Source organism: Rhinopithecus bieti, unplaced genomic scaffold, assembly GCF_001698545.2.
Source record: "Rhinopithecus bieti isolate Rb0 unplaced genomic scaffold, ASM169854v2 scaffold_1012, whole genome shotgun sequence".
Lineage (NCBI taxonomy): Eukaryota > Metazoa > Chordata > Mammalia > Primates > Cercopithecidae > Rhinopithecus > Rhinopithecus bieti.
In genome coordinates this window covers 294,990-321,596 of record NW_016803312.1, presented here as the reverse complement: position 1 = coordinate 321,596, position 26,607 = coordinate 294,990, and the positions used below count along the sequence as shown (strand labels likewise).

General features: G+C 40.3%; 1 protein-coding gene across 3 annotated transcripts in view; it reads right to left on the bottom strand.

The window, feature by feature from the left end:
- ITGA8 (integrin subunit alpha 8) overlaps positions 1-26,250 on the bottom strand; it is a 221,473-nt gene extending 195,223 nt beyond the window's left edge. For 2 of the 3 annotated variants that reach the window (XM_017874144.1, XM_017874133.1), the window contains exons 1-2: positions 25,488-26,244; positions 24,690-24,823 (exon numbers count right to left, since the gene is read on the bottom strand). In XM_017874144.1, coding sequence (XP_017729633.1) covers positions 24,690-24,823; positions 25,488-25,696 — 343 coding nt within the window. In that variant the 5' untranslated portion in view covers positions 25,697-26,244. Of the gene's footprint in view, positions 1-24,689; positions 24,824-25,487 lie in introns of all 3 variants that reach the window. The other variant, XM_017874126.1, reaches the window with a different exon arrangement.
- Positions 26,251-26,607: the final 357 nt, after the last annotated feature.

Here is a 26,607-nt window from a genome sequence, read left to right as displayed (position 1 = left end):
TATAGTGAATATAATATTTTGTATATTTATTAATATATGTTATAATATGTAATAATTATATCTATTATATATCTATATATATCTTAGGAACCTAGAAATTCAACCTAAGTCCAAGAATTCAAAAGAACCTCTCAGAAATACAAGTATAATATGTTGTTAGTAGTGACTTGTGGCACTCAGGAATGAAATTATGACACCTCACAACATTGTCAAGGTGGCTTAGATTACACACAGGGAGAAAGTACTAGAGTGGTCTTAAAATTACTAAACTATAAAAAAGCCATGAAAAGAAGACCAGTGCCTCAAAAATTCAAAGAGAGTTAAAGGAGATCCCAAAAGGACTTCAGAAAAGCCGGCTTCAGTGAGGAAGGAAATGAATTCTAGGGAATAAAAGAAGCCACAGGAAGAACCGGACCTTCCTTTGCTGGTTAAAATTCTGTAATTCTGCCTGTGTGATTCCCAAGATCTCTTTTCTGCCATTATAGGGTGAACTGTGTAATGACTTGATTGCAAGTGTCAACTGGGCTACTTTTCAGTAATACATTTCTTCTGGACTAAGGGTACAAATGAATGGGCTTCATTAATTTCATATCCAATCCAAGGATTGTAACAGAGCAGAGTTCCACTGTCCCAGGTCTCTATGTACTGAGATGAGTTTTTAATCTGTGTGTATCGTCCTCTCATTGACCTTTGAAGTCAACAAATCACCTTTCTAAAATTCTGTTTTATTATTTCAATAAATTATCTGACTTTGAACCTAACGTTGTATTTGAATCAAATTTCAAATAAGTAAGATGTGTGTGGGTTGACTGTGAAGGTGAGCTTTCCCTAACTTCTTATTTCCCTTTTCTAAGCAAGGTTCTTTCATGCCAAAGAAGCTGACACACTGCTCATTACTGTGTCAGCCTAGTGCTCAATGAACCTTTGATGCATGGAGGATGTTTTTGATTTAATTTGATCTGACCTTTAGTGAAAACTACTTCCAAGTAATGTCTGTCAATACTCAGCACTGTGTCAGCCCTTCCAGTCTCTTTTCTTTATGGGAAGGACTGAACGTATGGAAAATACATTTCTCAGACTTTCTAATGAGCAGGATTCTGAATGAATGAGAGGCTCAGGAGAGATTTGAGAACCGGGAAAGAAAGAGAAGCCATGTTTTCTGGTGACAGCCACAGGAAGCATGTGGACATCAGCGGTGACAGATGTGATGTTCTTCCAGCAGCTCCCAAATATCCTCCTGACAATCACCTCTTTGGTCCTTTGGACAGCAGAGATCAAGTCCTGTGATCCCTGAACTTCCACATTCCTTGATCTGCAGGTAGCAACTTTCCAGACTTTCACACCCTATCCTTGCCGACGTCCATGAAAGCCTGCCAGACTCTGCGTGAAATTCCTTCCTAGTTGTAATACTCAATGTGCTTTCTGTTTTCCTAACCAAACCTGTTGACTGACATGGGACAACACATTTAGGGTAGGGTCGCATGTCCTCTGAAGCAGAAGGAAGGCATCGGGTTACCCTGGGAGGACTGTCAACCCCACAGAACGCACAAGGACCAGTGGTTCCAGGAGACAATGGAGCCCATTAGTTACCTAAGGGAGTCTCTCAGCATATCACAAACTATGGAGAAAGCAAAGGCAAAAGCTCAGAAAAGCTTTTATAGGGGCTGCATACATTCTCAAGTTTTCTAAGTGGCAGGAGGTGATTAACAAAGCTAACAAATGAAAACCAAAGTGAACATTTTTCAGGAAAAGGAGGAATATGTCAGAGTCCCCAAATCCATGAGAAAAAGACTAAAATTCAATAGAAAACAATTTCTAAGGATCCGAACAGGCATTACAGGTAAAGACAAATTAGCCAGAAAATTCAGAGGAATCACCTGAGCCTCAAATTAAAGCAATAATAATTTACCACTTGTCACTTACCCATCTGGCCCCAAATTAATAATATTTGCTCTACTTCAAGACAATAATTTGATGCTGAAGTTTGGAACAGCCATTTGGCACCATGTATCCAAATTTTAAATGTATATTTCCTTCTGATCAAAAAATTGTTTCAGTATTTTGTTCAGTGGAAATAGTAACACAGTGGCTCATGCTTATAATCCCAGCACTTTGGGAGACCAAGGTGGGAGGATCGCTTGAGGCAGGAGTTCAAGGCCACAGTGAGCCATGATAGCGCCACTGCACTCCAGCCTGGACAACATGGCAAAACCCCAACTCTTACCAAAAAAAAAAAAAAAAAAAAATTAGCCAGGCATAGTGGCCCATGCCTGAGGTGGGAGGATCAGTTGAGCCTGGGAGGTAGAGTCTGAAGTAAGCCAGGATCATGCAACTGTACTCCAGTCTAAGTGACAGAGTAAGAGTATTCTGTCTCGAAAGTCTCAGAGTAAGTACTCTCCTGTCTCTAAAACACACACACACACACACGCACACACACACACACACGATATAGTATGAAAATATTTCTACACTGTTTGTGACACCAAAAACTGGAGCAACTTAAATGTTTATAAATAAGAGACTCAAAAAGAAACGTCTGCTATCTATAAGACAAAGATTCAACTGTTATACACATGATAGATTTGTATGCACTGATACAGAAAAACGCCTACACGATACATGTATTTTTAGCTTTTCTGAGGCTTTTTAAAAGTACAGAGAAATATAAGGACTTTAATACGTGAAACACAAGTATTCTCACTAGGAAGAATCAATAATTGTGAAGAATGGACAACATTTGTGAATTGCGATTCACAAACATTATGGTACCTTTTGACACCTGTCCCCCGTTACATTCCTCTTCCCTCCTTCCCCTCCAGAGGTTACCACCATCATTAATTAAATGTATGTGTTTCTGGCCATTTAAAAAATAATGCCATGAATAATATAGGGCCGTGGTCTACAATGCTTTTCCTGTAAAGGACTAGATAAATGTCTTAGGCTTTGCAAACTGTATAATCTTTGTCACAGCTACTCAATTCTGCCCTGTAACAAAAGCAGCCCATAGACAATATGTGAAAGAATGGGCTTGGACTTGGCTGTGTTCCAATAGAATTTCATATTTCATATAGGAACACGGAAATTGAATTGAATTTTATATAACTTTTATGTGTCATGAAATATTATTCTTTAAAACATTTCTCCAGCCATTTAAAATGTAAAACTACTCTCAGCATATAGGCTGTGCACACACAGATGGTGGGCCAGTTTTAGTTGTAGTTTGCCAACAATTGATAGCGTAGTCTTTGGTGCAGTCTTGTAAACTAAAGAAAAATGGTATTATATTTTCTTTTTCATTTTATTTTTTATTTCAATAGGTTTTAGGGGAACAGGTGTTGTTTGGTTACACCAATAAGTTATTCAGTGGCGATTTCTGAGATTTTGGTGCACCCATCACCCAAGCAGTGTACACTGTACCCAGTGTGTAGTCTTTTATCCCTCACCCCACTCCCACCCATTCACCGGAGTCCCCAACATCCATTGTATCATTCTTATGCCTTTGTATCCTCATAGCTTAGCTCCCACTTATCAGTGAGGACATACAATGTTTGGTTTTCCATTTCCGAGTTACTTCACTTAGAATAATGGTCTCCAATTCCATCCAGGTTGCTGAGAATGCCATTATTTCATTCATTTTTATGGCTGAGTAGTATTCCATGGTGTATAAACATACCATACTTTCTTTATCCGCTCGTTGATTGATGGGCATTTGGGCTGATTCCATATTTTTGCAATTGCAAGTTGTGCTGCTATAAACACACATATGCAAGTATCTTTTTTCACATAATGACTTCTTTTCCTCTGGGTAGATACCTAGTACTGGCATTGCTGGATCAAATGGTAGATCTTCTTTTATTTCTTTAAGGAATCTCCACACTGTTTTCTGTAGCGGTTGTACTAGTTTACATTCCCACCAACAGTGTAAAAGTGTTCCCTTTTCACAGCATCCATGCCAACATCTATTTTTTTAAAGTTTTTAAATTATAGCCATTCTTGCAGGAGTGAGGTAGTATCACATTGTGGTTTTGATTTGCATTTCCCTGATCATTAGCGATGTTGAACATTTTTACATATGCTTCTTGGCCATTTGTATATCTTCTTTTGAGAATTGTCTATTCAGGTCTTTAGCCCACTTTTTGATGGGATTGTTTTTTCTTTCTGATTTGTTGAATTCTTTGTGGATTCTGGATATCAATCCTTTGTCAGATGTATAGATTGTGAAGATTTTCTCCCGCTCTGTGGGTTTTCTGTTAATTCTGCTGATTATTTCTTTTTCTGTGCAGAGGCTTTTCAGTTTAATTAAGTCCCAGCTATCTATCTTTCTTTTGGATGCATTTGCTTTTGGGTTCTTGATTACAAGGTTTTTGCCTAAGAAAAAATGGTATTTGGCTAGGCACAGTGGCTCGTGCCTGTAATCCCAGCACTTTGGGAGTCCAGGAGGCAGATCACCTGAGTTCAGGAGTTAGAGACCAGCCTGGCCAACATGGTGAAACCCTGTCTCTACTAAAAATCCAAAAATTAGTTGGGCGTGGTGGCACATGCCTGTAGTCCCAGCTACTCGGGGGCTGAGGCAGGAGAATCACTGGAACCTGGGAGACAGAGGTTGCAGTGAGCTGAGATCCCGCCACTGCACTGTAGCCTGGGAGACAGAGTGAGAATGTGTCTCAAAAAAAAAAAAAAAAAAAAAAAAAAAAAAGAAAAGAAAAGAAAGAAAAGAAAAGAAATGGCATTATATTTTCTGTATTTAGCAGTCTATACTTGTGTTTTACCCTCAGTTTTATGTTTGAGAGAAATATCCATGAATAGATAGATGGCTAGTTAGCTAGATACATAGATATGCAGAAACGTAGATGAGTGAATGGATAGAAAAATAGACGATAGATAGACACATACATACATAGATCAGTCTACCTCATTCTTTTTAACTCCTGTATAATATTGCATCCTATTGAATAATAGTCTACATTTTATTTATCCAGTCCATTTACATATGAACATATATGGATTTTTTTTTCATTTTTCCCACTTCTACTCTGAGCTCTGAATATTCATATAGCCACCTCCATGTGCCTATGTACAAGGGTTTCTCTCTGGCACCCAGACTAAGAATGACATTACTGGGTCATAGAGAACGATCATACTCATTTGATCAGACATGCCCACTGATCTCCAAAGTAGCTACAATTTTATGTCCACTAGCAGTGTGGGAGTAAGGGATTCTCAACTTTTGTTATTATAGGAGGACTTTTAAATATTTTCCAGTCTAGATGACCATGGAATGATACCTCATTTTGTTTTCATTTGCATTTTCTTGACTTTTAGTAAGGCTGATCATGTTTTCATATTTGTGGACCGTTCACTTTTTTCTTCTGTGAAGTGTCATTTTATATTCTTTGCTCATTTTCTTGTTTAGTTATTAGTTTTATTGATTCATAATTCATATATTTTTGGCTACTGATTCTCTTTCCCACATAAATGTTGCAAGTATCATCTTCCAATTTTTTTCTAGTCTTTTAACTTTGTTAATTGGGATTATTGTCCATCCGGAATTTATTCTTGTTTATACAGTGGCAGAGATACTTTTCTTCTTTCAATATGAAAAGTCACTTGCTCCCACAGCACTTACTGAACAATCCATCTCTTCTCAGTGATTTGCAGTTCCACCTCTGCAATAATAAAATCTGACTTGGTCCAAGGGGCCAACATTGTCTGGCCCCTGATTGCTTCTCCAATCTCAGTGCCTCCTGCCTTCCCATGCTCCTCAACCTGCAGACACACCAACTTCCTGTCCTGTGAACACCCCCAGCGTTTTCAGTCTTGCCATTGCATTTCCTCTTCCTGGAACGCTCTTCCCATAGTGCTTCACTTGGCTGCCTTCTTCGCATTACTCAGATGAGAGTATTGCATGCTATTGCAGTAAACATGCAAATAAGATGTTGCATACAGTAAGCATGCAACCAAACCAAAGATAGTTAGCTGGGACTTAATTAAACCGAAAAGCTTCTGCACAGCAAAAGAAATAATCAGCAGAGTTAACAGAAAACCCACAGAGCGGGAGAAAATCTTCAAAATCCATACACCCAACAAAGGACTAATATGCAGAATCTACAAAGAACTCAAACAAACATCAAGAAAAAAAATAAACAATCCCATTAAAAAGTGGGCTAAGGACGTGAATAGCTCCAGTACCACATCCTCAGAGACACATGCCCTAAGCCACTGGTTCTGTCTACTCATAGTCATTCACTCCCCCATTACCACTTTACATTTTCTTCATAGTACTTATCACTATCTGAGATGATCGTGTTGGCATGTTTACTGCAATAGTATACAATACTATATAGGAGTTAAAAATCTATGTTTTTATATAGGTATTATCTACCCTTTGAGAATATACCTAGTTTTCACAGAGATGTTCTCTGCTTCACCTCTGCATTTTACAGTGCCTAAAACATAGTAGATCATCAGTGTTTGTTGAATGAATAACCAAGCTCCCCTCTATTCATTCAAAAGTTTGTCAAGAGTACATTGTTCAGTATGATCCCACTTTTATTTAAAAGTCAAATATTCTATGCCTGGATGTGTATGTGTGATTGTTATTGTGCTTGTGTGTGTATATACTGACCCTAACCTATGAGTCATGTTTGTCTTGAAAGCAGGGAATATACAGGTGTCATTGGCTTTTATATTTCCATGGAATACATTTCTGTATCGTTTGAGCTTTCACTGTGTGTATTAGTACATCTATGATCTGAAAAAGGGAAAACCTAAAGATAAACTGAAAAGATCTGTAAGTCAACCCAGGGAGTTTAGATGGGTGGTGTCAATACAATTGATTTGACTCATCCTCCATTTCTGGCCTTTGAAGTGATCTCTCTGAAACTGGCAGCTTTTGGTTCTTTTTTTTTTTTCCATGGGAATATGCATTTCAGAGGAGGACTGAGGGGATGTGGAATATGGTGCACACATGGGCTGTAAGCAGATTTTTCTAATCTTCTAGCATAGTGAAATGAGAGGAATTACACCAAGTGAAGAGAGATCACCCTAGGACAGGAAAGGAAGAGTTGCAATTGACACAGGCATGACCAAACATTCTGGCAGACAGGATAATTTTTGAAAACTATTTATAAAGCCCTCGACCCCATAGAGAAAACAGTAGGTTTCCCTATAACCTTCAGTCATCACTTTAAATTTGTCTCCTTGGAAATTTTCTTAAAGCAGTTGCAGGAGCTATCCAGACATTTTTAATCAGGAAAAGGGTAAAAGAAATCCTTAACCATTTGTTTATAATTTTTATCATAGTCAAATTTATGCTGTAAAAGTTCCTAATTGGAACTAAGCATCCGAGAACAGGGAATACTCATATGTAAAATTCAAAATAAAATAACCGTGGCCAGAGAACTCCTTGTCTATGAGAAACAAATCCAAGAAAAGGATCTGGATTGATTTTTATATCACAGAAAATTAAACTTCCAAATGCATGGCTCCCAATACTCCAAAACCACTCTGAAAACCTTTTAAAGAATATCACACTAATTCACTTTTCCTTATGATGTTTGAGAGATGTGTTATTTTTATTAAATGATTATTTCATGATTTCTATCATGTATGCATACTATATAAAAATATGTGCATGCTTACACTCACATTAAATAATGTTCTTGTCTTTACCTCAAAGATCAAATATAAATACACTGCCTTCCACACTTGAATTTTTTTTTTTTTTTTTTTTGAGATGGAATTTCACTCTTACCACCCAGGCTGGTATGCAAATGGTGCTATCTTGGCTCACTGCAACCTCCACCTCCCGGGTTCAAGCTATTCTCCTGCCTCAGCTTCTCGAGTAGCTGGGATTACAGGTGCCCACCACCATGCCCAGCTAATTTTTGTGTTTTTGGTAGAGATGGGGTTTCACCATGTTGGCCAGGCTAGTCTCGAACTCCTGACCTCAGGTGATCCACCAGCCTCGGCCTCCCAAAGTGCTGGGACTATAGGCGTGAGCCACTGCGCCCGACCCACCTGAAGATCTTGATCCCACAGCCTGAGCTCTGGGTATTGATTGGGCTTCCTTTCCATTTGGTTTAACTTTCTTTCTGTTCCCTGTTGAGTCTCATTCCATGGCCTTCTTTCAGACATTTGTTTTGTGAAATTCCTTTTTTCCTTGTTTGCCAACTTGTTCAAATCACTCCTTAAAAGACTGTTTTAAAATGTAGGGCTCAAAACTCTTATCTTTTCAAATTGAAATTCTTTGAGATTATTGTTTCAAAATTTTCAAATAGTGCAAAGTAACAAAACTTGTATAGATAATTGTATAAGGTAGCAAGTGAAAGGCCGTTAGGATCCAACTCCCTGGACCTAGTCACTGTTCAGTTTGGTAAACTCATTCAGAATTTAAGAAGCTTCTAGACTATTCCTTTAGTTCATAGTGAAATAAACTACTCTTTCCTGGAAATCATGAAACTTCCCTTTTAAATTATTTGTTCATATCACTATTTAAATATTCAGTTTCATATATAATCAAATACTATAATAAAGCTAAGTGAGTTAAATGCATGCTTTTAGAGTTTTAATAATCATTTTCATAAATATGGGTTTGTAACAGCAACAGTACAGACTGTATTACAGTCTGGCTATTGTATAGTTTTCCTGATCTGGATGAGAACATAAATGTTGCGCTGTAATTATTTTCATGTCTAGACTGTCTTCCTTAAGAACAGAGATCACATTTCTAACTTCCTGTCTTGAATAACCCATAGTGCCTAGCCAGTGTTCGTCAGACATTTGCTAGGTAGTAAATACGAATGGCTTTTCCACATCACATACTCTCATTCAGAATGTTTTTCATATATAAATTGACTAAGTAGTATGTATGATTTGGTCAGGAAAAACCTATGGATTATACGATGCAAGCAATATTTTGGATACAATGCAAGGGAAATTGGGAGTTGAGAAATGAAAGAATTATCTCTTCCAAGGGAAAAGATAAGTTATCTATGCCAGATCAGACTAAAAACAAAAACAAAACTCCCAAGTATGAAACAACAGTGTGAAACACAGAGCTGGTTACAGTGGATTCTATTGATCGAGACAACTTTGACCTCATCTTCTACAACCCACTTCACTACATCCACACAGGCTGGAGCAGGTTTTTTCTCTCATCTTTCCATGCCAGAGACAGACATGCATGCATAGGCGCACTCAAACACACACACACAAGCCACTCTTCAGCTCTGACCTTTCGTATTGTACTCTCTGAAAATCCTCCCCCAACACACAAAAGTCCCCCATTCATTCAAGCATAGGAGTCCTTATTTTGCACATCTGAAGCCTTCTTCACTTTCTGCTGTTACAGCACTTAAGCCCAGATTAGAAGAGCCAGGCACTAGTACCCCATCAAAGTTGAATATTGTGAGATCAGGGGATGTCTGTCTTGTTCATTATTTTTACCTAATATAATGGTAACACCATTAACGCAGCCAGAATCTTGGAATGCATCCTTGACGATCCCCAATCTTGCACTCCCAAATTTCAATGAGTCATCAATTCTTGTTGATGCTTCCTTTTGTTATCTCCCACATCCATCCACTTCTTTCCATCCTTGTCGCCACTTTCCTAGTTATGGTCATCATTTTCTTTAGCCTCCACTGCTGTGACAGCTTCCTGACCAGTCTCCCTTCCCCCTGCATTGCCACCTTCAAACCCATTCTCTATCCTGAAGCCAGAATTGTTTCTCAAATGCACCTGTTTCTTAGGTGCACGCTACTGCACTTGCTAATTTTTTTGTAGAGATAGGATCTTGTTACGTTGTCCAGAGTTGTTTCTTTCCAGAGTTGTTTCTAAAATCTCAACCTTTCTCAAAGAAACCCTTCCCATGCCAGTATCATCTTTGCTACTCTCAACCACAGTGGTTTTCTTTCAACTTTCTTCATACTTGAATCTTTCATACTTTCTTTCACCTCTACATTTTTTTCACACTTGGAATAATTACCTAGGATCACATATCATAGTCATGTACAGCTGGGGAAATGAGTACTCTCAGTATGGCTTCAATGTCAACTCCTGATGGCCAGGAACACAGCATGCTTCTATTTAGTACCCAATCATTTATTTGCTTCAAGAAGTAATGAAAACCTCTCAGCACGGGCATCTCAGGAAGGCGACTCACTGACATAAATTTCTTCAAGATGACCTCAAAGGAGTGTTTTTAAATACAGGATATGATTGGGTTTCATGATGAAGGCTGTATACATTTGCCTCCCAATAACACTTGAAAATGTATTTACACTACCTCCTCTTACATGGTCTTATATTTCTGAGAATCTCATGTCTGCTGCCAAAAGATATAGTAAAGGGTTCCAACCATTCACCTAACAGAACAGTTCATATTATGTTTTATTGTTGTTGTTGTTGCTGTTTGTTTGTTTTTTTAAAGTCATCATTCCCAATGTTACACAAAATAGGCACTGCAGAATTCAAATCTTCTGTTTCTGTAATTTATCCTTAGAGAAGATTAACACTCAAGAGGAGATTATTCTGTGGGAGATCTTCTTAAATCCTACCCCAAACAACCGTGCTATAGTCTGAGCAGAGGCAAAATGTTACTTATCCAACTTACTGCCTGGTAATCCCTGTTATTTCATGACTCCACTTACTCTGCCATTCTGTCACTGCTCTTTGAATTTTCTTTTTCTCCCAACCTTCTCTTTGACCTCCTCAACCTTAGATGGTGACCTTGCTTCTTATTTCAATGAGAAAATGTAAGCAATGAGAAAAGATCATTTTCTTCCTCCTGCCATCCAATCCAGCAGCCCATTCTCGGTTGTTTCCTGGCTCTGCCTGCCCTCCTTCCACTGCAGATGAACTGCATTTCTGCTGCTCTAAGTCCAATCCTTCCATTTGTGTAAGAATCCCCTCTATTCCCCTCCACTCAGAAATTTGTTCCTAACTATGCTCTCTCTCTCTCTTACAGTCATCTGAACCTATTAGACTATGATCAAGCTATAATACCTTCTTAATTATTAAATTTCTCTGGTCCCATTTATAGCCAAACTTTAAAAATGGCTACACACACTTACTCTGTTCCATTGGCCATCTCCCACTCTCTCTTGAAACACTCCACTGCAACTGGATTTTTCAGTCATCAGTAACCTTCAATTGTCAAATCACATGTTCCAAGTTTCCACCCTCATTTCACTTCACCTCATAGGACTTTCTTTACTGGCTTCATGGCTTTCTTTTACCTAACGGGTGGCTCCTTCCTTGTGTTTTATACACATCCTCCTCAAATCCCCAGTGTTTCTGTAAATGTCGTGGTGCTCCAGGGCTCAATCTCAAGCTTGTTCTCATCTCTTTGCTGCTCTTGTCTCTTGGCCTCTCTTTGCCTCCCTCCTCTTCTCTTCATCTACACTCACTCCCTAAGTCATGGCCTTAAATATTACCTTTGTATTCAGACATCTTGCCTGAGCTCTGGGTTTATTTATCCAAGTGCCCATTTGACATCTGCTGGGAGGTCTAATAAGCATCTTAAATTTCACATATCTGGACTCAACCCTTGGCATTTCATCTAAGACATGCTCTTTACCCACTGTTCTGTAAGTCCTATTCCTTCAGTTACTTAGGCCAAAATTTCCTCTTTATTTTCCACTCTTTATCTGATGCATAATGATAAGCTACTAACTGCATTTCCAAATAAATCCCCAAACCAACCATTCCTCAGCTCTCACTGCTACCACTCAATCTCAGCCATACTTGCCTTTCACTGGAAAGGGAACGGTCTTCTACCTAGTCTCCTTGTTTGCTTGCTTCTGCTCTTCCTTGTCGGTAGTCTATTTTTCAACAAAAGTTAAGCTGATCCTTTTTTTTTCCCTCCTGTCACTCACTCTGTCAGGCTGGAGTTCAGTAACACAATTAGAGCTCACTGCAGCCTCTAACTCCTGGGCTCAAGTGGTACACACACATCAGCCTCCCTAGTAGTTGGACAACAGGTGCACACTACTGCCCCTGCTAATTTTTTTACACTTTTTTTGTAGAGATAGGATCTTGCTACACTGCCCAGACTGGTCTCAAAGTCTTGGTGTCAAGTGATCCTCCTGCCTTTGTCTCCCAAAGTGCTGGGATTACAAATGTGAGCCACCATGGCTGACCAAAACTGATCTTTAAAAAAACATAATTCAAATTATGTTACTTCCTTACTCAAAACCCACTATTGGCTGCCCACCACTCTTAGAATAAAATCCCAAATCCTGACCTTGGCCATGAAGATACTATACCATCTTGCTTATACCTGGCCCTCTGGCCTAATTTTCTATCACTCTTGCCTTGACTTGCTTTTCTCTAGTTCAGCAACCTTTCTCCATTTCCCAAGCACATCCACATCTCCACACTCCAACACTGACACTCCTACAACCTAGAACATGTCTCCCTTGGATACCACCTGGCTCCTTTCCTCACTCAAGTCAGGCCCTTGCACAGATATCACCTCCTCAGTGAAAGTTCTTGTGACCACCTGTGGTACACAAAATAATAACCGCCCAAGAGGGCTACATCTGAATCCCCAAAACTGACAATATTAAGCTACATGGCAAAGAGGGACTGAGATTGCAAATAGAATTAACGTTGCTAATCAGCTGACCTCAAAATGGTAGATTATCTTGGATCATACATGTGGATCTGATGTAATGATAAGGATACTATCAGGTAGAAGAAGGGGCCAAAAAAGGAGATCCAGAGATATGGCAGTGGAAGATTTTGCTACTTTTGAAAATGGAAAGGAGCCCTGAGCCAAGAAATGTGGGTCACCTGTAGGAGCTGGAAAAGGCAAGGAAATAAATAGGTTCTCCCAAGAGCCTCCAGAAGGAATGCAGCTCTGCCAACACTTTGATGCTAGCCCAGGGAGACCCATTTTAGGCTTTGACTTCCAGAACTATAAGATAATCAAGGCTAGGTGCAATGGCTCACACCTGTAATCCTAGCACTTTGGGAGGCCAAGGTAGTTGGATCACTTGAGGTCAGGAGTTCAAGAGCAGCCTGGCCAACATAGTGAAATCCCGTCTCTACTAAAAATACAAAAATTATCCATGCTTGGTGGTGGGTGCCTATAATCCCAGCTACTTGGGAGGCTGAGGCAGGAGAATTACTTGAACCTGGGAGATGGAGGTTGCAGTGAGCATAGATCATGCCACTGCACTCTGGCCTGGGTGACAGAGTAAGATTCCTTTTTAAAAAAAAAGAAAAGAAAAGAAAAGAAAGAAAGAAAGAAAGAAAGAAAGAAAGAAAGAAAGAAAGAAAGAAAGAAAGAAAGAAAGAAAGAAAGAAAGAAAGAAAAGAAAGAAAGAAAGAAAGAAAAAAAAGATAATCAATTTGTGTTATTTAAAGCGACTAAGCATGTGGTCATTTGTTATAGTAGCAATGGAAAGCAAATGGCCTGCTCAAGCTAAAATAAATGTGCGTGCACACACACACACACACACACACACACACACACACCATTCTCTGTCCTCTTGACCTTTGCTTTCTTTTCCTCCACTTGTCACTGGCTGTTACTATGAACCCCGTCCAAGGGGGCAAGACCTTAGGCTTTGTTCGTGGACATACTTCCACGTCAAGAACAGCATCTGCCTGTGCAGTGTTGCAAATAGTAGCCCCTGAAACTTAATTTTACCTTTTGCTAACACTAAGCTTGATTTTCAACTCTCTTTTTCGACCTTAGATGACATTTAATAAGTAAAAGTGTGTTAAAGTGTGTTATGATTTAATAATATGTCACCTGAGGAACCACAGTGAAAGGAAGAAGATCATCCAGTCTTCCCAGGTAATCTTGGTGGTAAAAAATGGATAATCTATCACAGGAGTAGAGAAACAGAAAGAAAAGAGAAAAAAAAAAATCCAGTGGAGACCAGGTGGAACAGGTTGGGGACTGAGTGGTGGTATAAAAGTCTCACTCATATCTTCGAATCTATTCACAAAAACATCCTCTCCTTGCCATGTGTCTGTTCATAGGTGAAGGGGTTGAGACTGTCTCCCCCAAATAACTGTGTATTTGAACTGAGTGTCCTAAAAACATGTCCTGCGAAATAAAATTAAAAAAAAAAAAAAACAGTTTTAATCACATTTCCCAAAGACAATCTCTTTGTGTTAGTTTCCTTTCTCAGGCTCTTTTAAAGATGGTAGATATAATTTTGATAGGTGTAGATAAGTAAAGTTTTCCATAGTTAAACAGATTGGCCTAACAAACCTCCTAGGCATGGTTTGGCCTAAAAAATATATCAAATAATAAATGTCAATTCCAGGTGGAAGCTGTAACAGACAGTGTGCAATTGGACACACCCTTTTCCAATTAGGGGGATCTCAGACCCATGCCAATAAGGAATCTCCATGAAGCTGGGTCCCTATGTGGCTTGAACTGGCCAAGCCTCCCTATCAAATCACACTGAATATACGGTGTGAGCAAGAAATAAACCTTAGATACTTTAAACCAAAGATACAGGGTCATGTGTTTCTACAGCCATTTGGGTCTGCTTTGGCCTCATAAATGTGAGGGGAACTAATGAATGTCAACAAAGGTTCCATCCTATGAATCCAATAGGTTGCCTTCGTTTGTGAATTCTTAGTGCATTTTCTAAGAGAATATGCATTGTAAGTGTCATAGAAAGGGAGCAAATGCAGTCATTTGCAAACTCATTTGACATAAAACTTTTTTGTTGTTCATTTTTGCGCAAAAGAATAATGTGCAAGAGATTTTCAGAAACACTGCTCCAGCTTTCATTCTGTCAGTTCTCTTTCCTGAAACGTCTCACTTTTCTCTGCTCAGCCGAGATTGTAAGCAAGTGTGTTGACATACTCTTTACTTAGTAAACAGACACACCTTTACAGAACATTTACAAACCTTACTTGGGACTGAGTAGAATGGTGCACCCCAGAAGACATGCTCCAGACACATATATAATGTTTTAAAGAAAAGAAAAATCTCATTATTGTACATAACAGAGCAAGAACTAAACACCAATTCATGCTATGATTTTTGATACTACTTCATGAGTTTATCTGGATGTCTTGACTCTATCCAATGCCTTCCATATTTTAAGGTCTATGGGATTATCTGGACTTATGGTCACTCTTGATTTCTTTCCTATGGGTTCTTATAACAAGTTTTGTGAACTGATTGCAGTATAAATAGATTGTGAATTAACTTCTGGCAAGCTCGTCTTACTCAGACACACTCAAAACTATTCTACACACGAACAGCTCTTGAAACTGCCATGTCAGAGCAAGTCTATATTTCTATCTTTAAAGATAATCTAGAAAGAAAACAGGTGAGACTTATACTACATCTTCTTATTTTTACACATATTGTTACTGAAAATACCCTTGGTCTTTAGTATTTTAGAACCTATACCTTATATAAATGAATGCTTTTCTAAACCAGTCAAGCATCTGCTCCCAAGACAAGAGAGGGAACAACTAAGATTGCCATCTTCCAATCCAGAGCTTTAATTCTGATCTTTTATTTCTATTATTTTTTTTTTTTTTAGACGGAGCCTTGCTCTGTCACCCAGGATGGAGTGCAGTGGCGCGATCTCGGCTCACTGCAAGCTCCGCCTCCCGGGTTCACGCCATTCTCCTGCCTCAGCCTCCTGAGTAGCTGGGACTACAGGCGCCCGCCACCACGCCTGGCTGATTTTTTGTATTTTTAGTAGAGACAGGGTTTCACCGTGTTAGCCAAGATGGTCTGGATCTCCTGACCTCGTGATCCACCCGCCTCGGCCTCCCAAAGTGCTGGGATTACAGGCGTGAGCCACTGCGCCCGGCCTGATCTTATATTGTTAATCTTTACAGCACTTTAGTGAACTCATTCATTTCATCTGGACTTTTTGTGTGTTTAATTTTTTCATTATTTTCCTGATCATAAATAAATACTTGTTCATGATTTGACAACATGAAAAAAAAAAAAATGCATGAGAAAAAAAAGTCTTAATCACATTTCCCAAAGACAGTTTCTCATTACAGTTTCCTTCTTATACTCTTTAAGAAGTTGTAAACACAATTTTGAATTTTATGTTTTTTATTTACCATTGAAACAAAAGCATCTTCTCATATTAATCTTCTTTGTAGACTTCATTTTTAATGGTTATATAATATTTAATTGTGTGCTTTTATGCCCTAATTTGATTGACTATCCACATATAGGCTATTCAAAAACATTATTTACTTAGGGTTGTATCCCTTTTCTTTCTTTTGAAAAGGATTTGTAGCTACTTTAGAATTAATTTCCGAAACATGTATCCTGGTGGGAACTGTAGAAGGAGAGAAGCCAGAAGTATCAGAAAATCATTCTGGAAGATCAGATGTCCTGGGTGGGTAAGAAGACAGGAGGACATGGTGCAGCGTGTGTGGCAACATTTGTGTATGCAAGAGTTGTTTGCTGCGCTCTAGAGAGACAAGCTGTACTGTACTGTGTGGCACTGTGATAAAGAGATCAGTTGTGCAATCAGTGGGCAAGAGGGGGCAGGCATAGGATGGAGACATCCGGGGAAATCACAGGATCTGACAACTGAGACAACTGGAATAGAGCTACAACATGGCCACAGGAGATTTACTTCCACTGCTATACCTGGGGTGAGATGCGTATAGTGTGGGCCGGGTCAGGTCCTTGAATAAACCTATTCCTGTAGCAGTGGTGTGTGCCCTTCTGTCTGGTGTCAGTATGTCCTGGAAATTAGGGCAGGCAGATACAGGGATTTTTGCAATATCATATTCAAATCTGTGTCCATATGTCAAATGTCAGAGCCGAAGAAGAAAACTGACCAAATGTTTCTAAGTAAATGCCCTGCAGTGCCATTATACTAATTTTGATAGCTACGATCAGGTGTTTAAAGTGAGCTCTCTTCCGTGACTACCAGTGAGGAAGTTTTGTGCCTGAATTTCATCAGGATATAGGAATGATACAAGTCATTGCATAGATATTCTTATGCAATGTGTTTGCATTCGCACTCTTCTTATCAAACACATTCGGAACATATGATCCTTTATTTAAAGAATGTTAAAGAAGTTCCTACATGATGATCTGACTAACCATTCAGCCTTACTTAGGAGCAGTGACCTATGCTTCTCAGGGATATGTGACTTTACACCCCCAGGTATTGTTCTATCAGATCCTCCCATAGCCTAAAAGCTTATTGCCCACGGGCTCAGAGCAACAGCCACAAAACCACATTGAATCATCGTATCAAATATGTAACTCTCTTGCATTCTCCGTAAAGGATTTTTCTCTTCGCCTTTTGTTTGTATTTATTTATACATTTATTTTATTTACATATTATATTAATATAGATTTTTAAAATATATTTATAAAATCCACTTTTGGTGATCTACAGCATCATGGGTTTTGACAAATACAGGCAGTCATGTATCCACCACCACAATCGAGATGCAGAAAGTTCCATCAACCCTCCACCCAAAATATTCCCTTCTATTACACCTTTGGAGTCAACTCATGTCTTCCACTCCCAATGCCTGGAAAGCACTTCTATAAAGACTTATTTTCATAATCTATACCTTAATTTTACGAAAGAAAGAAAGAAAGAAAGAAAGAAAGAAAGAAAGAAAGAAAGAAAGAAAGAAAGAAAGAGAGAAAGAAAGAAAGAAAGAGTAAAGAATCACTTTCTTCAGTGTTTATGAGTCTAGGAAAGTTTCTCAATTTGCAGAACCGCGGGCCGATACACTAAACACCACAGACCTAAACTCTGACCTTTCAGCAGGGTTGAGGTGGAGCTCCACTCCTTCCAGACCATCTAATGACATTCATCTAAGAGCTGCCCACCTGAATTCTACAGCAGTCCGTAGCTGATGTATTAAATGTATTTGGTTTTAAGTATAAATCACTTAGTCACAATTTGTTGGCATATCTTAAATCTCCTTATCATGTAACCTAGAATTGAAACTACTTTAATCTATTATAGGATTGCATTATGGAGGAACACCTTGCTTTATGCAATAAATATGTTATTTGTAAACATGTATTTAAGCCGAATTTTGAAAAATAAAAATTATTTTAAAATGCTTTGAACATGCTTGCTGATTAAAGGATGAATGAGTGTTTTTTTAATAAAACCAATAATTAGTCTTCCAACTATCTTCCTCAAAAATCAATGTTCAATGGCCGGGCATGGAGGCTCATGCCTGTAATCCCAGCACTTTGGGAGGCCAAGGCAGGTGGATCACTTGAGGTCAGGAGTTCAAGACCAGCCTGGCCAACATGGTGAAACCCTGTCTCTACTAAAAAGCAAAACAAAACAAAAAAGTCACACAATTAGCTGGGCATGGCGGTGGGCACCTGTAATCTCAGCTACTTGGGAGGCTGAGGCAGGAGAATCATTTTAACCTGGGAGGTGGAGGTTGCAGTGAGCTGAGATTGCGCCACTGTACTCTAGCCTGGGTGACAGAACCAGACTCCATCTTAAAAAAAAAAAAAAAAAAAAAAAAAAAAAAAAAAAATTCCATGTTCATGTACTGGCATGGAATCCATCAGGGCACCCTTGAGCTGAGCTTTTTTATAAAGTTGGCAACTCTCTTCATCAATGCAATTCCCAGATACAAGACTTGTTATACACTAACAGGTAAAGTTTGAATGTGCACATCTCAACCTGTCAGCTTAAATGTGGAAGTGCATTTTTCCTTTCAGAATAATTTCAAGACTATTTCAAGTTAATTTCAAGCCATTTCTCCCAGCATGCTGCAGAGGCTACACAGAATATTCCTGCCAAGAACCTGGAAGCCTGTTCCCTCACATAGACTTCCAGTTTCTTGAAAGAATTTTGCAGATTTAACAACGGGCGCCTAATGCTCGTACTGCTCAACTAGCCATACAGCAGATCTGTTTCCCATTTCTAGTTGGGGTTTCAAGGACTTCCTTTTTCTAATTGCTTCCTCAGTTGCTATGGGCTGTGGGGACTGCTGCCTCCTCGCGTCTCATACCAAGATTCAGTTGTGTTCGCATGAAGTCTGAACTAACAGAGATAAATGTTGGGATGATGGTTGCCTTTGTCATGCCAACATATCCAGGCATAGTAGCCATCATGAATTGCTTCTAGAATCATAAATAAGACATCCAGCTCATAAACTACCTTTGAAGACCCAATTGGATCAGCACATAGCAGAGGAAGATTTCTGCAAATACTGTGGTGTGTGCGTGTGTGCACACACTGCTTCTTTTTTTCTGAGTAGCAACACTTACTTTCATTGTTAAGTCTTGAAAAGAGGAGGTTATCTTTGGGCTTCCCTCTTCCCCCACCTTTGTAACCTTCCAACTGAACTTACTGGAGCACAGACTTCTCCTGTCCCTGAGTCCTGTCCTATTTATGTTATTTCCTGTGTCATTTACTTGGGTAGCTCTAACCTACATTTGTCTTTTCTTCGTTCCTGAACAAAAACTGATTTCTTTCTGGGGAAGCTAGAAAGGCAAGACTTATGCAGCCAATATGTTTCCCAACCCTCACATGAGAAAAAGAGCACACCCAGCACTATCAAAAAAAAAACCCTATGCCAGTTGCAGAACCAGATGCTTTAAGCTGCTTCTCATTGTGGGATCACTCAACACAAAATGAAACAGACCCCCCCCCCACAAAACAAAGGCTTCCGGTCTCCCGCAATTCCAACAAAAACCTTGTCATTCCAGAGCTCTGAAATATCCTAACCAAACTGTCTTCCATTTTAAGTTTTCTTTTCTTTTCTTTTCTTTTTTTGACACAGGGATACTAAGTTGAAACCAGGCAAATTCTGCTAGTTTTTCTCAGATGATTTCCAAATCTCAATGGCACCTCCTACCTCTTCCTGTCTGCTTTTTATGTGGGTTCCTCATTGTGACTGGTTCCCAGCTGTATTGCTTCTCTATCATTATTAGTACTTTGATGATTATCATCATTAATTAGCACACATCATCTTTTCCCTCAAACATTTTACTTGAGCATTTAAAACAATCAAATACTTGTATGCTATAGTTTGGAACTATGTTGCAACTTGCCCTTCAAACAATCAAATACTTGGTGCTATACTTTGAAACTATGTTGCAATTCGCTCTTCATTATTCCAAAGGTGAGGGTCCGTTTCATTGTCTCATTCATTCTCCCTTTTAGCAGAAGGGTTGCAACCTAACATTCTTTAACCCATGCATTGGTTTGGAAAATGTAGGAAAAAGAAGAAAGGGAACCTTGCAGTAGACACAGAAGTGAGAGGCATGAATTAGGCAGATATGGTATTTTAAGCTGTTTAAGACATGGCACATAGTTTAAAGAGTTCCTGAGACAAAAGTGAAAGAAATCAATTTGGTGATAGGAGGAATTTTCTTCTATTGAAGTAAACAGGGAAAGACAGAAGGGAGACGAGAGAAGTGCTTTTTTTGGAACCCCTTGATTTTGTACAGAGCAGGAAAATTATCAACTCTTTTCACCTCCCCCACCAGCATATGCTTCTGGTAATCATTCATTACACATTCTGGGCTAGTGCAAGCTTCCTCTGCTTTTGTATTTATCATGAGAAATGTTAAAAAAAAAAAAAATCAAGTCACATGATAAGGTATAAAGAAAATAAATAATGATTATTTCATGAAAAAAAACTGAAAGGCAGTTTTTAGAAAATGAACATTGACCTTAAATAAATGGAGGAACAGGATCTTAACTGGACTCTGGGACTCAATTATAGGGCTGTCTCCCTCAGAGTCTAAGCTGAGAGAATTTACTTGGTTACCAGAGCAGGACACCCAATTGTAGACACCCCAGGAACCTGAACAAGTTGAAACAACTTCATTGAAAGGTCAAATTTACTTAGGATGTCTTGAATTCAGATGTGGTAGTAAAAGTAGGGTAAAAGACCAGGAAAGTCACCAATGACTTGACAGATGAATATTTGCAATATACATATTTATGCCTGACACATCACACTCCATTATGCAGATGTCAATTTGGGGCCACTATTTAGTTAAGCAGAGAAATTATCTTCCTTTTTTCGGGGGGAGAACAATACATTAATGGCACTGGGCAGAGAGTAACTCAGGAGGCAGCTTATCGGAGACCGTGAAGGGGCATTCTGTGGGAGTCTGAGCAAACCAGGCGCAAATGCGACCCACCATTCCCACCAAGACAAATCCTGCTTCTACAATGCTTCTGCCAAAACTGTTTATCCTTTTCAACCCTTCTCTGGAGAATCATTTAAAATGGAATTGTAAAGCCACTGTTGGAGTAGGGGAATGGAGGAGAGGGAGGGAAGGTGAATATAGCCTTCCAGAGCTCCTTGGGGGCTTAGTCATAATCCTGAACTTGCAGTCTATCAGGGTCAATCCTCTCCCGATTTCTGGAAGGAAGGCAGGGTGAAGAAGAAGGCTGTGAACTGGGCAGACCTCTATTCCAGTCCTGCCTCTACCGCTTACCACTGTACGGTCTTGAGTATACCTTTGATGTTGGTTTCCTTACTTACAGAATGAGTTTTACATAGTAGTTTTGATTTGGTTTATGTAGTAGAAACAATGTATGTATAGTGTCTGGTACATAATAGCAATGTATAAATGGGATGCCTCTGGCAACACCGACTTCAGGACCCAGAACCAGTGATGTCTGTTTCCACCTCTCATCTTTGGTTTTAACATTCCACTTTGTCCACAAAGCTGATGTTCTGATTGGAAATAGCTACTCTGGCTTCTGCTGTGCCTTCTTCACTTGCACAGCTTTGCGTCAAGTAGCCGCCACTGCCAGTTCCACTGTCTGAGGGTATAAGGATAAAGCAGTTGGCACAGATGAAGTGTAGAGAGTGAGCAACCACTTGGTAGCAAACACCTGAGCCTTGGCGGTGGCTTCCTTCCCCACACCCGTTTTCAGGCCATTCCCACTGGCAATCAAGGTTTCTGGGCCCACAGTACCCCCTGATGGCCAACATGGAGAACTTTCTTTTCCCAACAATTCCTTTCTCCTCTCCTAGTGGAACCTCCCTGTCTTTCACAGGTCACGGCGTTGTTCATTCTGTCATGGACCATTCATTTCTCACAAACTTGTGTAGCCTTTCCTGCCTTGCTTTTTAAATTTCCTGTTCAATTATTTCAGGAACATCTATTTTTCTCCCTCCTTCTTTCCCTCACTTTGTTCCATTTATGATTTCTGAAATTATTATGATTGTAGTTGATAAGTATAATAGTAGGATTAGTACATTCATCTATTTATCAAGTAAACCACTATATATTTGGAAGTAAAATAAAACATAGTGTGGAATGAGCAGCATCAATCTCTAAAGCCCTTTGAGATATCCAGACATTTTCCTAACCTACACAAAAGAGGACATTGTCTTTCTCCAAGTAACACTGATCTTTTCTGTACATTATTTTTCTATTTAATTGCCAAATTGTTCTAGTTTTTCCCCTACTGATTTACTGCAAATGTAATTCAGCTACAATAAGGGTTAAGTGCATTCCTGTGGGCTATTCTGGAAACTAAAGCACATCTTTCAGCATTAGTTCTCTATGGGAGAGTGAATTCAAGGCTTCAAGCAATTGCTTTAGAATGAACTTGGAAAATATTACCTATTGTAATTTTTTTTTTTTTTTTTTTTTTTTTTTTTTTGAGATTTGATACCTCTTGTTGCCCAGGCTGGAGTGCAGCGGCACTATCTTGACTAACTGCAACCTCTCCCTCCTGGGTTCAAGCAATTCTCCTGCCTCAGCTTCCCAAGTAGCTGGGATTACAGGCACCCACCCCTACACCCAGCTGATTTTGTATTTTTAGTAGAGATGGGGTTTCACCACGTTGGTCAGGCTGGTCTTGAACGCCTGACCTCAAGTGATCCACCTGCCTCGGCCCCCCAAAGTACTGTAATTACAGGCATGAGCCACCATGCCTGGCCTACCTCTTGTAATTTAATATTGAAATTTTTCAGTAGAAGTGGTCAATTTTTTAAAAAATTCATAGTTGACATCTAGATTCTCTGGTTTTTAATCTATTGGCCTATGACATCTATTGGGATGAATACTTACAAAGTAAGTCAGGTGTAACTTATCTGGGCAGACACTGATTCTTCCTTTATTAAAAGAAAAATATACTAATCAGATCCTGATTTGATATGTTATGAGACTATACAAGAAGACTATTAAATTCTTTTCCACGACCATAAATTGCTTCTTGGTGAAAACACATCAACCATGTCTCAAAATATAAATACTTTCCTTAATGTAAATTCAAATAATGTCAATGATATCTTTATTTGGCCTGGGCTTAAAATACTTTTAAAATACAAATGATTTGGGTATGAATTATTAAAATGGCATTAATTTTATGTTTAAATGTTTAATTCTTCTGATTTAGGAAGCTTATTCTTAAACTAGAGAGCAGTAGCTAAAAGGCATCTCAAGTCTTGATAAAATAACTAATTAAAAGATTTCTGTCACAAATTAACAGCAAAAGGTTTAATCTTCCTGGTTGCTAATACTCAAATTTAAAAGTAAAAGCTTATAAAAACTGGTATAAAATAACAGAATTATTTAATAAAATGATAAGCTATTGTGACCATATAGAGACAGGCATGATACAAATATAATTTTCCAATGCTTTTATAAAATACTTTCCTAATTTGGTCATAATTCAAGGTAATGCTTGCATAGTATGTTTTGCTTTGAAATATTTTCATATTTATGGGACTGAAATTGTTTTCTCCTTTGACAAAAAAGATACAAATTAGTTATAGTAACAGGTAAATATCAGCCAGCCAATTTCATCGAAATTCTGTGAAAATATTCTGCATAAATTCTATATACACACTAATCAAACAATTAAAAATCAAAGAAATCAAGTATGATGTCATAAAATAGTTGTGTGATACAAAAGGTATTTTAAATGATTATTTATCAAGGACCATTATTCAAGCTGATATATTCGCGTTTTTCTGGAAAGAGAATTTGCTTTCTGATAATATATACCTTTTGAATTCATAAAGTTTTGGTGGTAAAAATTAAAGCAGTCGATGTTAATGTTTTTGAAAGCATTGCATTTAAATTATTTTCTCAGGCTCTAAAGAGAAAACACTAGAGAAAACATAACCAGACTGAATTGTTTAAAATGTATTTTCCCTTTAATTAAATAAGAAACATCTGTCTAGGGATTTTGGAAATGAATGTAATCCATCCACACTCTGCCTGGACTAGTGTGCATCCAATGTCTAATATTTTGAAAGAAAATTCTTTCTTTCTGTAAAGAATTAAACAGCAACACGGAGAGATGTCTGGGTCTGGGGCAGCTAAGTCCTGCCTCCGGAGCTTGGACACTGGAAACGCTAAAGAGCTCTCTTTTTCCACATCTGTCCTTGAAAAGCAACCAAATTCTCTCCACAGTCAAAGTTAGGACGTAGCTTTTGTATTTCTCCAAAACATCCACTCACCCTGCAAATGCTCATTCCAGAACGGTAAAGAAACAGGAGTTGCCAGGATGCATCCAAACACTCAGGGTCAAAATAGTGTCCTTTCTCTAGGGTTCACTAAACATCTTCCTTCATTTAACTCAGAGTTGAAAAAACTGATTTCTCTAGAGACCCACACAGCCACAACACGGACACATCAGACAAGCTGAATGAGCACCGCACCAAGACAGCGGGAACTCTTCTCTGGGATGACCCTGGTTCTTCCAAACCCAGGCCCGCAGCTTAAAAGGACAAATGTCACTTACTGGTGGTGTCAAACGGTATCTGCCTGCACTGCGCAGACCCCTCCGCGGGCCAAGGACAGTAATAGACGGCTCCCCCTTCCACGATGTCGGGCTGGCTGGTGTTGGCTTTGGGCGCCCCCACCAAGACACTCGCTCTGCAAAAGAGTTGGAGAAAGTCACTCTTTGGGCGCCACAAAAGTGTACTCATGCACTACAGTCTTTGTAGCCTCCTGCCCGGGGACACTGGGGCAGGTGTGGAGGGCAGGAACGTATTTATGATGAGGACCCAAGGTCAAACTTGATTTCCTCTTGGAAACCTATGGGGGTCCGCAGCTTGGTTTGCAAGAGTGCAAACGGTCCTGCTTCTCTAGGTGGAGTTCTGTGGGTACACTGAGATGAGAGAAGGGGGTGGGGTGGGAGGAAGCCAAAGACAGAGCCCAGCTGCTGGTAGCCGACAGCTCTTGCGCCCAGACGCAATGGTTACAGGCTCTGCATAAACAGACCGCGCTGTGGTCGTGGTTTTAATTGGCTTTGGTCTTCTGGGTCCCGTTCTCTCCTTTGTGGGATGCGTGCGTCTTGGTACCCGGAACACCCAGGACTTGCGTGTTCTATGCAAGTGGCATGTCTCTAGCTCAAAGTTCACAAGGCACATCTAGCATGGCAGGGGAGAGAAGGGGCTGGTGGCGTGGAGAGAGACGAGACCCCGGGCGGGCGGCAGGACGGGGATCCCAGGCTGCGGGGACTGCGCGGCAGAGCGGCTGGGACCGGACCCCGAGAGCGTTCGCCCCCGCGCGCACCTCTCCAGCTCGGGAGACTTACGTGCGGGCGTCAGGTATGTGGAAGTCCACAGCGTAGCCGAAGTAGCTGCCCTCGGGGCCGCTGTACACCGTGAGCTTTTCCACGTCCAGGTTGAACGCCTCCGAGGCAGGAGACCACAACATCATCCCCAGCGCCGCCGCAGCGCAGCAGAGAGGCGCGATCAGCGGCGTCCGGCTTCCTCGGGGACCGCGGCTGGCCCCGGGCGACATCTCCCTCCGCCCCGGTGGCTGCTACCCGGGAGCGCGAGCCGAGGACCCCGTCGGGGCTAGCGGCGCGGGTGGAATCTGGCGGTCTCCAGCTGCCCGCGTCCCGGGTCGGTGCGCCCGGCGCACCCGCGGTGACAGTGCCCGGCGTCTGCTCGCGCCCGGCCGCCCGCCCGGCTCGTGGGCTGGCCCAGGCGCTCTAGCCCTCCTCCGGCCGCGGGCGGGGACCAGTGCTCTCGCGGCGCCTCCTCGCGGCTGGTCTAGAGCTGCGGACTCCCCGGCAGCTGCGCTGGTGGCTGGAGCGCTGGATGCCTGTTCGGGCTGCCGGATTTCTATTGCAGTCCCATCTCAAGGACAATCAGTTTCGCATCTGTCACCTCAAGCTATTTATTGCTTTAGAAGTAATGCCCCATTTGGAGGGAGAGCTTGTTCCAGTTTCCCTCAAATGCGCAGCTTGGATGGAGAATGTGAAAACCAACCCCACCACCAGGAGGACAAAGCAATTATCTCTGTATCACCTCTGCAGCCTGACCTCAGCGTTCATGGCTTTGCACGTCTGTGACTGAGAGTTAAAGTTGAAATGCAAGAACCCTGTCCTCCCCCAAGTCCACCCACCTCCTGGCAGAGCTAACTCATAAACAAGAAAGCCTCGAGGGTTTTTGTTTTTGTTGTTGGGTGTGTGTGTGTGTGCGTGTGGGATTTGTTTTTCTTTGGTTGGTTTACTTTGTTTTGTTTATGTATTTTTTTCTTTTTAGAGATAGGGTCTCTCTCTCACCCAGGCTGGAGTGCAATGGTGCTATCATAGCTCACTGAAACCTCAAACTCCTGGGCTCAAGCGATCCTCCTGCCTCAGCCTCCTGATTAGCTGGTATTGCAGGTGACTCATCACACCTGGTTAATTTTCTAATTTGTTTTGT